Consider the following 13,214-nt stretch of genomic DNA (forward strand, 5'->3'; position numbering starts at 1 on the left):
GGTGTTGGAAGCAGATTGTCAGCAGTAGCCTTCTTCAACAAAGCATTGGGGTATGTGGATCACTCCAGAGTGTTTATAGTCAGGCAGATCTTGAAGAGGTGAGGTAGGATGGACCCCCGTCCAAAGAATCGGAAGGAACCTATCACACCACCTCGCCTTAGGCAGTTGGTGGGGGAGCTGAACTCGGTTTGCACGTCGGAGTATGAAAGGTTGATCTTCAAAGTTGCATTAGCATTTGCGTTCGCTGGGGTGTTACATTTGGGAGAACTGGTATCGTCTTCTAAGTCTAACAGATCCGGGGGAATACATGCAGATCATATTCGGTCAGCAGATGGGGGGCTGCTGTCGTTAGTGCCTAAATCGAAGACGGACCAGGAGGGCAAAGGGACATGGTTTTCCCTGGTGAAACAGGATTGCCAGGAGTGTTGTCCTGTGCATTGCGTGAAAGAATTTAGGAAAGTGAGACATGCGGGATCTCAGCAATTCCTTGTGCTTGAAGATGGTAGTGCATTGTCAGTATTCCAGTTCCGTAGGGTCCTGTCTAAGGTAGCAGAAAGGGCGGGGTTGGATCCTAAACGGATCGCCCTGCATTCCTTCAGGATTGAGGAAGCTACCAGTGCGGTGGCATGAGGGGCTTCCACGCAGGAAATTAAACACTTAGGGCGATGGAGGTCGAGTCGATTTAAAACGTACATTGGACCCACTCAGGACATATAAAAAAAAAAAAAAAAAAAAAATGATTTTTGGTGGCAACTTTAAATCTTCCATGTTGGGGAGGGTTGGTAGTTGCAGTTTAGACGGGACAAGATCGGTTGGGTCTGTCTAAGTGGGGACTGGCAGAAAGGGTTAATGTGGTTTTTACTCCTGTTTTGCCAGGTACGGTAGCTGCGAATTCCCCTCCAATTCGTGTGTGGATAGTAGGCCACTCTTATATCCACTGGGCGTCCATCAGGGCGTTGTGGTCACTGGAAGGTCAGCAGCTTGGATTCTCAACGTCCAGAGCCAACTTCCACTGGTTAGGGGCCTTACATGGGCAGATTTGTCAGCTCTTTTGCAAGAGGCACACAGGAGGTGGGGGCAGCCACACATAATTGTGCTGCACCTGGGGAGGGAATGACTTGGGCTTGGTGCCCGCTTTGGACCTCATTAAGAGGATGGCTGCTAACTTGAAGTGGGTGCACACCTGGCTTCGGGATGTGCAGCTGAGATGGTCAAATGTAGTTGCTCGACTGCAATGGAGACATATAGTGACCCAGAAAGCAGCATACAATGTTAGAAAAAAAGTGAACAGGGAGATGTGTAGAATGTTCACGGCCCTGGGGGGCTTCGTAATCAGGCTTGAGGCCATTACAGCAGACAAAAAGTACCTATTTCAACCTGATGGTGTCCATCTAACAGACGTTGGGCTGGATCTGTTTTTAAAAGACATCAGGGGTGCGCTGAGTTGATTTAAGGGTACTTGTGTGGACATGGGATTAGTAGGGTACCAGTCTGTTAAAAAAAAAATACAAATGAAAATGTTATGGTAGATAATAGGTGCCTGTTGGCTTGGGTGGCGGCAAGAGGATGCTTGGCTCTTGTGGCGGGTGGTCAAGGCCCTGGAGAGCAGGCACAGGGAGAGAAGAGTGATGGTCTAAAAAAGGAGAGGGGATACGCCCACTAGGTGCTGTCCTAGGGGTCCTCTCCCTTGTGGAGGCAGACCGAAGATCTCTAAACATCACAGCTCTCTCTCTGTGCCATTGGGCGTGAACAGCCGGGTGTCATGCTGCAAATATCGAAAGGGGCCTTGGCCGTCGGCTGGTAGGGGTTAGCTTAGGGCTAGATGCCACCACTGTTTTTTATGACAAACCTGTTTTCAAGTTTTTAAGTTAATATATGTTTGAGTGCCTAATGATAATAATAAAGAATATTAGGCACTAGTTAATCTTTTATTTAATAAACGTGACCATGACCAGTCTTTTCTCCTAATAGAGTTGTTGTGTCTTATTTTATGTATGGTTATACTAGAGTACATAGGACGGAATAGGGGGTTTATACCTTATGATAGTGGAGGGCCCTCTAGTGGGCCTGTAACAACATTAAGGTATTAACAACTTGAAGTCTGGAGGATGCTAGAATGTGTTTGTTACAATGTTGCAGGTGTGGAAGCGGGTGTTTGTGCTTACCTTTATAGGGTCCTGCAGCAGTGATACCAGCCTCTTCCTGTTCCAGACTTCAAGGAGAAAGTTTCCCCTCCCACCCTTCCCTGGAGAAGAAGATGGTGGCGGCAGCGATGCGGCAGATTGAGGGTGAGATTAGCCCGGCTGGGGTAGGTTTAATTGAGCTAGCCTTAGTAAGCCTGGGTTGTTAAGATAGCCTTCCACCCCTATTAGGAGGGTTCAGTCTTGGGAGTAACCCCAGAAGACCTTGCATTGGCAAATATTAAAGGTAAAATGTATATTAAATAATGATCAAATAAATAGTGTTATCAATATTTGATACAAATATATTACTTGTTAAAGGGACATTGTACACTAGATTTTTCTTTGCATAAATGTTTTGTAGATGATCCATTTATATAGCCCATCTAGGAGTGTTTTTTTTAATATATATATTTTGCTTATTTTTAAATAGCATTTTGCTGATTTTCAGACTCCTAACCAGGCCCTAAAGTCTTAGATGTATACTGATGTCTACAGACTCCTAGCGATCAAATATACAGCGCAGGTTTCGGCGCAAGTGTGGGAACCCGTGCCGTCCGTAATTTCACCTTGCACATCGGGGTATTACATATACTGCGCCGTTAGATGCTAAACTGTCATAAGTAGGACAAACTGGCGATCTTCTGAAATGTGCGCAAATACACATTTTTGTCCACGGAAAGTGTAAATAAAGAGTAGTTTTATGCAAATTAGACTAACACTCGTAAAAATGAACAGCGATTTCAAATATAAATGCGACACGTAATTACGCTATTCAAAATTCATATATAAACTCATGCGCAGCCGCCATTTTCTTCAGTGTGTTTGGATTGTTCTTTGAGCTACAGCACACTACACTGGAGTGGAGGATTAGTCAGAGTAGAGAGAGAGGGGCAAACAGAGAAGTTAGTTAGGTCGCATTGTGTTTGATTAAGCTTGTACACTTACACATATTTTTACATATTGCACACATTTTGCATACATACATATACAAATACACCACACTTTTTTTTCTAACACCTCACACATTTTATTTGAATTTCACAGTGTAATAGGCTGAGTGCTTGGTTGTGATTGAGTGTGATTGAACTGGGAGTGAGGGTGAGTGTGTGTAGTGTGATTTAGTGTGAGGATGGCAGGGAGAGTTAGGGCGGAGGGGAGGAGGGGAGAGGAGTGGCAGGGAGAGGAGTATTGGAGAGGACAGGAGGAGCAGTGGGGTCCCCGTCAGAGAGTAAGTGGAGTGGGGAGAGGGAGAGCTAGAAGGGATGATGAGAGGGGAGATGCCCGAGAGCCCCAGAGACAAGGTACATCTAGGAGAGGGACAGAGGGTGCACATGGGGACAGAAGGGGGGAGGAGGGAGAGGATAGGGAGGAACCCACACCAGGGACATCACAGGGAGCAAGCCAGGTGTCCATGGAGGATGAGAGGCTGAGATGTCCCAACTTCTCATTTGAGGAAAATGTTGCCCTAGTCCAGACCATCATGGACAATTACAGTGCCCTCTTCGGGCAGGAGAAGGGCAAAGGCAGTGCCAAAAGGAGAAAAACAGCATGGTTGGCGGTAGAGGATGCCGTCAACAGTGTGGCCCTGCAGAGGAGGACTGTTGAGGGCCTGAAAAAGCGGTGGAATGACTGCAAAAGGCGGGTCAAAGAAAAGATGGGGCAGGAAGCTATGCACCAGAGGGGAACAGGCGGTGGTCTGTCCCCGGACATAGAGTATAACACCTAACAGGAGATGATACGCAGGTCCCTGAGTATCACGGCAGTCCGTGGACTTCCAGGGGCTTGTGACTCAGGGACTGCAACCACAGCACATCATGCTGGTGAGTAACATCCCACACACCAGTATTATATGTATTTGAGATATAACATCCTTTAATATCACACATTCATGTACACAATGAGAAGCATGGTATTTGGCCTACTAACAAAAACATCTACAATTATATTTGACATTAATGCTACTTAACACAATGCAATTCATGATATGAGGTGGAATAGTGCAATACTAACATGTCTCATATTAACACAGGACACATGTTATAGAGTTTTGCATGAGAATCAGTATAGGCCCTAGCATGTATCAATGTATATTGTATGCCCAAGTGGACATATATCTGACTTTACTAATCCATCTCATCCTTTGACTCCTTCACAGAACCTCCTGTCACAAGGATGCAAACATCCATGCCACCACCACCACCACCACCACCCTTCAGGCAACCGCAAGAACAGTATGCTCCCAGTCATGAGCATGGTTGGATGGCTTCAGTTGAGGACCCGGGAGTGATGCCACCACCATTGCCATATGACCCCTGGCAAAATTCCTGGCCAGAGGAATATCCTCCCTTTGGCTTTGAGGGGGAGCCAAGACAGCCACAAAGGGTCCATGTATTTACCCCCCACACAACATAATCTGATGACAGTCAGGGATTTTACCCACACACAATGTCACAGGAAGTTCCAATTGGACAGGCTGAGTGGTCACACACTTGGCATCATTTGGACTATCAACCAACCATACGAGCTCCACCATCCTCAGCAATTGGACAAACTCCACCATCCTCAGCAATTGGACGAGCTCCACCATTGGCAGATGGAAATAGAGCAGATTCTAAAGCTGCCCCACATGAACCAGCAGTTGAAGCTGGCCCACCACCACATGAACCAGCAGTTGAAGCTGGCCCACCACCACATGAACCAGCAGTTGAAGCTGGCCCACCACATGAACCAGCAGTTGAAGCTGGCCCATCACATGAACCAGCAGTTGAAGCTGGCCCTGCACCTCAAGCAACAGCAGATGCAGGTGACCCTGCCCCACAAGCACCTAGAAGCCCTGCTGATCAAGAGCCTATGGATGCATTGTATTCACCCCTGGGTGAGGAATAAATTGCACTCCAGAGGAGGCTCATAACAAGCACGGATGAACATCCAAAGAGGCCAAGAGAGGTTCTTCAGGAACCATGAAGGGTTCATCAGGAGCCAAGAGAGGAGACAACAACGTAGCATAGAGCTACAGAGGGACATGGCAGCATTGTTAAGTGCAAGTGTTCATAACCAATCCCAGATGATGAGAATTCTGTCTGATATGCAGATGCAAATGGACAATAGATGGAGAGAACAAAATCTATTCTTGGGTATGTTGGTTGAGTACTTTACACACCAGCAGGACACTGCCTCCAGCCTATCATCTGTGGCCAGCACACCAGCAGAAACATCAGAATCTTCTCAAACCAGGAGAACAAGGCAATCCACTACAGTCACCTCAGCTCCCTCATCCAAGAAGCCAAAAAAGAAATAAATATTCTTATAGTTCACCATAAATCTTGTCCTCTGTTATTTACCATATAATTGTCATCCACATCCATGGGAGGTGTGTTTTAGTACACTAATATTGTTAAAACATATAATAAGACCTGTGTGGAAATGGCAAAAAAAGGTAATATTGTCATGTTTATGACATATTCTTGTTCTATAACTCACATCCGCAATAGTTGTTTATGAAGGGTACATATAGTAATATTCACTTCTAAGATGTAAATCAATGTATCTCACATCCAATATAAATTGACACATTGGTATATATAGTAGTGATGTTACTGATAGGGTGGGCATTATCAGGTGTTTTAAGGCTGCAGGTGAGAGGTTGTGGTGTCTGTGATTGGTTTGACACAATTGCAAAGAGGCAGCCTTCAAGAAGGTCTTAGAAATTATCATATGAGCCATCCTAGGTTTTGCTTTCAACTAAGAATACCAAGAAACAAAGCAAGTGTTAGAATTAAATCTGAAAGTAGTTTGAAATAACATGCCCTATTTAAAAGAAGAAGGTTTTCTTTGGACTTGACTGTCCCTTTATATATTTTGGCATCAATGCCAAGCTGTGTTAACATTAGAATAAATTGCACTCCAGTGGGTTCTAAAGAGACAAAGGTAATACAATTATGATTTCCCATTGTTCTCTCCTCCAAGTATTTTTGATTGTTTTGAGAAGAAATTTAAAGTAAATAAGCAAGTATATGTCCACAATGTGATAAAGTACCTACAAGCTCAATCCATTTGATTATGTTGTGGCTTCAAACTATTTCAAATACAGAAATAAACCTTAAAAAAACAATATCATTGTATACTGTCCCTTTAACCTTGAGATGCTGCTTAAATGTATGTGTTTGTTAAGGCTTCCAGGGAGTTAAGTTGCGTTTCTAGTCAGTGCAAGGGTTGCTGCGCCTGCATTATGTGGCGAGATGAGAATGGAGTAGATTTTCTGAATTCTGCGCGCGTAAGTCCTTACGTTGTATATTGGATACTAAATTGCGCGGCTTTTCTATGTTAGTCTATGGCTAAAAAAAATACGTCCGAAGGGTGAAATATATGCGCGTAACTTGTATGCTACGCCGTATATGTAATACCAAAATCGCATAAAATCTGGCGGCGGAGGATTTTACGGGCGACGCTGCATATATAATTGAGGCCCTAGTTGTGTTATGGGTCTTTTCATATGTAGGGGAAGGGGAGGAGTGTCTGCTATTCTTGTTTTCCCAGCCCCTTTCACTAAGTGTCCCAGTCTAACCTCATCAAAAGTAAGTTTTTAAATGGTTTTATACAGGACTAGTGTTAAAGCCCGTGTACACGGGCCAAAATGATTTATTTATTTTTTTTTTATTCAAAAAAATAACATAAGATATAAACATTAAAGTAGACATAAAGTCATATTTTTATTTATAGTAAATTACATTAAAATAAAGTTTAATTTGTACATGAAGAATATTGTTGCTCTAAATAATACAAAATTACTTCTAACTAATTAAAAATACACAACTTATTTATTTAGTTAAAGTATATTTCTTTATAAACAATGTTTTTTGTAAAAATTTTATCACTGTTTGGTAATATCTTTCCTTGCTTTGAACTTTGAAGTATCTTAATTTTGACATCAGATGATGTACGAACTCGAGACATTGCAACATAAAGTTGTCCATGACTGAATACTGGTTCTGGAAGAAATATTCCTACTTTGTCTAACGTTTGACCTTGTGATTTGTTGATGGTCATTGCAAATGCAAGTTTGATTGGAAACTGTCTCCTTCGTAAAATGAATGGTAGTTCAGTGTTGGCAGGGGCTAAATCTATTCTTGGAATAAACACCATTTCTTTTTTAGCTGTTCCTGTGAGTACTTCTGCAATTAATAGATTTGGCTTAAGATCTTTAACTATCAATCTTGTTCCATTGCACAGACCTCTTTTTGTGTTCAGATTTCTGAGCAACATAATAATACTTCCCAATTTTATTTTTAACTTATGAAGAGGCATTCCTGATGGAGCTAATTCGTTTAGAAACTCTATGGGATAGTTTTGTGCATCTTCATCTGTCTGATCATCAATTGAATCTGAACTCAGATATATTTTTTCATCACCATTGAGTATATTTAATACATGCTCATTGATTTGATCAACATGACAATTTTTTGTACACAAAATGGCCTTTTTTGAAAAACTGTGAAGATCAGATGGAAGAAGTCTTTTTCCAAAAATTTCAGATATGATACAATCATGGCATATTAATTTGGAAGGGATCTCAACTAAATCCTCAGGAAGGCCCTCTGAATTATTTAATGAACCCTGTCCTAATTTTAGTAGCCAATTGCTAAATTCTGGATCCACTGAACGCACATTATTCTTCAATTTTAAAATTTTGAATTTATCCCAGTGATCATAGAACTTTATAGTAGCTTCCACAATAGCAGTTCTATTGCAATGAGGAAGAACTGGGAGTGTTTGTCTGAAGTCTCCACCAAGGAGTATAACTTTTCCACCAAATGGCTTATTGTTCTGCATAATTTCCTGAAGGAGCTTATTTACACATTTTAGAGCTATACCGGGTGTCATTGAGGCCTCATCCCAAATAAGCAATTTAGCATTACGTATGAACCCTGCATCTTTTGAAGTCATTCTCATATTTGATGTTGATGCTTCTAGTAATGGAATTGGAAGCTTAAACTGTGAATGGTAAGTTCTGCCACCATCAAGGAGATTAGCTGCTATTCCTGTAGAGGCAACAGGAAGAACTCCATCTGTGCGTCCACGTAAAGTACTCAATAATGTTTTATATAAATAAGTCTTGCCACTTCCACCAGGTCCATCAATAAAAAAACATCTGTGTGGTAAATTTTCATTATCAATTGCAGACATTACATTGTCAAATGCAGCTTTTTGCTCGATGTTTAATGCTTCTTGAAGTTGTGCTCCAACTTGGGCTTCCAACTGTGTAACATAGATGAATTGCATTTCTGGAATGAAGTTTGATGGATTGGGTAGTCCAAAATCTTCACAACGTTTACCATGCAATATGAGAACATTTTGAATATCTGTTAATGCCAAATTTTTGCAACTTTTGCAATCATCAATGTGGTCTTCATGACGTGAATAATCTTCATAAAGATCATGTTTGTATTTTTCAAAGAGTTGTGGGACATTAGGTGGGACAACAAAGATACACAAATAAGCAAACAGTTCCCTCATTTGTTTAGGCATTTGTTGAGATGCTGATTCGTTAAGTGTAAGATCCCATGTAGCGTCGTCATCTAAAAGTGAAAGCTTTTGGGCAGCTTCTTTGAATGTGTGACAAACTTGTCCATTAACAGTTCGTAAGTCCTTAAAGGATATTGCTCCTTTTAAGTGCAAGAGCAGTAACCTCAAACAAAATCTCTCCAAATCTGATGAAATATTTACATTATACAATCTGCCAATTGTTGTATTTGCTCCTCTTTGTCTTGGATTCCACTTACGGGTTTTTACATCAAATACAAAATGTTGAGGAATGTCAGAGTAAAAAAATTCACGTGCCGCATTATTATCCACATTCAACTTAAAGTATGCTGTCAAAGTGGTATCCCTGTCTTGTGCCTTTTCTGCAGCTAATTGTACGTTTTCATTATGGAAATATACATCTTGTTCGCCTGGAAGATGAACTTGAAGTCTTATTATTGTATGTGTTTGATGGTGCATCAAAAAACCATACAACCTCCAAACAGCTTCAGGAGCACTGACATATCTTGTGTCCAAAAAATTTTGAATTTCATCATGCTGTAGTGTATTATGTTCCTTAATGGAAATATTTGCACAATCGTAACCTTTATATACATATTTGAAGAGATATTTAACACTTTTAACAGAAACACAACTCTCTACATTTATATGGCAGTTGTATTTCAAGCAGAAGTATGGGCTATATGGAACTACCCATGAGTTGTCAATTTTTTTCCCTTTGACAATTACAGTGGTCTCATTTTTTTGTCTCCGATATCGCGGATATCCATCAACATTAATTAAAGTTTCTTCTTGAAAATTTTTCGGAAAATTCTTGCTGCAATTACCATCAACCATGCATGGAGAATTTAAATTATGTTCTCCACATGGACCGTGTATCATATGCTTTATTACAATAGCATGTAGTCTTGGATAAATATGTTCATCAGGAATTTCAGCTGATATAAAAGTGTCAATGGTTTCAGCATCATTTGGCTTGTCTTCGGCTTTCAATATTAAAAGGATATGAGCATGTGGTAATCCTCTTTTTTGAAACTCTATTACATGCACTTTTGCGCAAGGACTTCCAAGAACATGTTTGTTCAAGATATCATTCAAAAGAGAATATAATTTGAGATTGAAAACTCTTGCTACCAAATCTGGTCTGAACTCCACTGCTTGACCTTCTAATAGGTTATCAAGTATCTCAGGCCATTTAGGGTTGCAGGTCATGGTGATGAAGTAATCCGGTTTTCCATATTTTCTAACAATGGCCATAGCATCATGGTAGTTTTGGGCCATATTTCGTGGACTTCCCTGAAAAGATGATGGCAAAATAACTGCTTTTCCAGGCATCAGGCCCTGTGCAGCAGCCTCACTTTGAATGTAATCCATTAATCCTGTATATTTTTCAATGTGAAGATTAGATTGATTTTGACGTATATAGTTGAGTCTGTTGGCCTCAGTCTTGACATAAGCATCAACAAAGTACTGCTGCGTCAACTTGCCAGCACTAAGGAAAGGATTGAATTGATCCCTAATTGAAATTCTGTAAGAGTAGTATTTCATTTGGCTAACTCTTATCCTTGGATTGGTGGTTACTCTTCTTTGTACATCACTAATTGATGTTGGCCTGTAGTTAAGAGCAATATTGGAACCCCAACTTTGGTCCCCATATGGAAACAACAAAGGATACAGCAATGGTTCAAGATTAGGATCTAAAACACTTATTCTTTCAGTTTTTTTTGTTTGATCTGTAGATCGGCAATGAATAAGAAGGTCACGTTCAAGAGGAGGTTCACCATCAGAATTTTGGAAAATAACAGCAACCTCATTAACTCTTTGTACGTTATATCTTTGGTAATCTGATGTTCTGTCCTGCAGAATTACCATTGAAACTTTAGAATTTTGAACTCCATTTAAAGATGCTTCATGGATGCATTCTTGCTCTACCTCATAGAGCATTTTACATGCTTTTGCAAAAGGGTTATACTGAGACATATATGAACTTAACTCCCTCAAAAGTTCAATGTGACATCCTGAATTTTCTTTTAGTGCTGCTCGTTGGTCCGCAGCTTCCTCAGGACTCAAAATGTAGAGTTGTGCAAATTTGCGTTGATCATCATTTTCTGGATGCAAAGCACCAGATCCGGTGATAAATTTGGCCATTTATTCTAAAACAGTATGGGCCATATCCTGGAGGTGGTGCAATGTTTGCTCCCATTGATGCAAACGCCAATGCACTATTTATAGAACGGATATTTTGCATAAAATTCTTTGAATGTGTGTGTTGTCCAGTCATTAGTTGTTGGATCAGTGGTGAAATTTGTATATGAGGTAATGTTATTTTTCCTTTATTGCAGCATTTATTAAAAAGCTTATCGCTTGGTTGTTCCTCTGGAAAATGCTTTGCCATGCAAAATGTGCAATAAACATTAAGTTGACCACATGTGTGCATCGGAACATTGTCTTCATTAAATAGTGAATGGTTATAACTTTTGTTATATTGATTAGTGATAGTGATGTTAGTACTATTTTTTTTTTTTTTTTCTACGTGCAGCAGAACGTGATCTTTGCATGTCCAGTTGGAGACATTTTTCCTGAGCAGTCATATTGGCCCTACAAATCCGTTTTTTTGAAGAATCCTTTTTGCGTAGAGTTACCCTTTGTTGTTCAGTCATATGTGTCCGTCGTATACGTTGAGTTTCTTTTCTTCTGCGTTTAACGTTTTCTGCATCTTCCTGTGTTAAAATTCTTTTAGGAGGCATTCTTCTATTTTTATGTTTATGCAGCACTCTTTAGTTTGTTTTAAAGACTTTTTTTTTTTTTATGCACTTCTTTGTAGTCACTTTTTTTTATGCAGTATATATGTTTTTTAAGGTTTATTATTATTAGGCACTCTTTATTGCCTTTCTTATGCTGTATATATGTTTTTTTAAATAGGTTTGTTATAATGCTGCTTATGTAGTATTAGGCACTCTTTATTGCCTTTTTTATGTTGTATATATGTTTTTTTTTTTTATAATTTTTTTATAATGCTGCTTATGTAGTATTAGGCACTCTTTATTGCCTTTTTTATGCTGTTTATGCAGTGTCTTTATTTGTTTTAGGCAGTCTTTTAGGCACTCTCTTTGTTAGATCGGCAGTCTTTATTTTGTATTAGGCAATGTTAGGCACACTTTTTTTTTTTAGACAATCTTTATTTTGTTTAACAAAGTCTTAGGCACTCTTTACTTTGTTTTATACACTTTTTATTTTGTTTTTGGCAGTGTTATTTTTTTTTAATGCAGTCTTAGGCACTCTTTATTTTGTTGTAGACATTAGGCGTGTTTATGCTGCTTATGTAGTATTAGGCACTCTTTATTGCCTTTTTTATGCTGTTTATGCAGTCTCTTTATTTGTTTTAGGCAGTCTCTTTATTTCCCTTTTTTTTAGGCACTCTCTTTGTTATATCGGCAGTCTTTATTTTTTTAGATAGTCTTTATTTTGTATTAGGCAATGATAGGCACACTTTTTTTTTTTAGACAATACACTTTTTTTTTTTTTTTGGCAGTTTTAATTTTTTTTCATGCAGTCTTAGTCACTCTTTATTTTGTTGTAGACATTAGGCGTGTTTGTCACTCTTTACTTTGTTTTAAACACTCTTTTTTTTTTATGCACTTTTTTTATACACTTTTTTTATGCAGTATATATGTTTTTTACGGTTTATTAGTATTAGGCACTCTTTATGGGCTTTTTTATACAGTATATATATTTTTTCTTAAAAATGTTTGTTATAATGCTGCTTATGTAGTATTAGGCACTCTTGATTGCCTTTTTATGCAGTATATATGTTTTTTACGGTTTCTTAGGCCTAGATTTGGAGTTCGGCGGTAGCCGTCAAAACCAGCGTTAGAGGCTCCTAACGCTGGTTTTGGGCGCCCGCTGGTATTTGGAGTCAGTCAGGAAAGGGTCTAACGCTCACTTTTCAGCCGCGACTTTTCCATACCGCAGATCCCCCTACGCCATTTGCGTAGCCTATCTTTTCAATGGGATCTTTCTAACGCTGGTATTTAGAGTCGTTTCTGAAGTGAGCGTTAGAACTCTAACGACAAAACTCCAGCCGCCTGAAAAAAGCAGGAGTTAAGAGCTTTCTGGCTAACGCCGGTTTATAAAGCTCTTAACTACTGTACCCTAAAGTACACTAACACCCATAAACTACCTATGTACCCCTAAACCGAGGTCCCCCCACATCGCCGCCACTCGATTAAAATTTTTAACCCCTAATCTGCCGACCGCCACCTACGTTATACTTATGTACCCCTAATCTGCTGCCCCTAACCCCGCCGACCCCTATATTATATTTCTTAACCCCTAACTTGCCCCCCACAACGTCGCCGCAAGCTACTTAAAATAATTAACCCCTAATCTTCCGACCGCAAATCGCCGCCACCTACGTTATCCCTATGTACCCCTAATCTGCTACCCCTAACATCGCCGACCCCTATATTATATTTATTAACCCCTAATCTG

At 40.0% G+C, this 13,214-nt stretch overlaps 1 protein-coding gene across 1 annotated transcript; it reads right to left on the reverse strand.

The window, feature by feature from the left end:
• Nucleotides 1-1,042: 1,042 nt before the first annotated feature.
• LOC128657335 (uncharacterized) lies at nt 1,043-10,871 on the reverse strand. The gene is made up of 2 exons (XM_053711642.1): nt 7,081-10,871; nt 1,043-1,229 (listed from the first exon to the last, which is right to left on the reverse strand). Exons 1-2 carry the CDS (start codon nt 10,869-10,871, stop codon nt 1,043-1,045), a joined length of 3,978 nt encoding a protein of 1,325 aa, XP_053567617.1.
• Nucleotides 10,872-13,214: the final 2,343 nt, after the last annotated feature.

This window comes from Bombina bombina, chromosome 4 (assembly GCF_027579735.1).
Source record: "Bombina bombina isolate aBomBom1 chromosome 4, aBomBom1.pri, whole genome shotgun sequence".
NCBI classification, from domain to species: domain Eukaryota; kingdom Metazoa; phylum Chordata; class Amphibia; order Anura; family Bombinatoridae; genus Bombina; species Bombina bombina.

Excerpts from the sequence above, each read along its gene's own strand:
- LOC128657335 (XM_053711642.1), bottom strand. The coding sequence starts at position 10,871 with ATGGCCAAATTTATCACCGGATCTGGTGCTTTGCATCCAGAAAATGAT. Across the intron at positions 1,230-7,080 it reads AAGATACTTCAAAGTTCAAA|TCGAGCAACTACATTTGACC; the intron begins GCAAGGAAAGAT and ends TCTCCATTGCAG.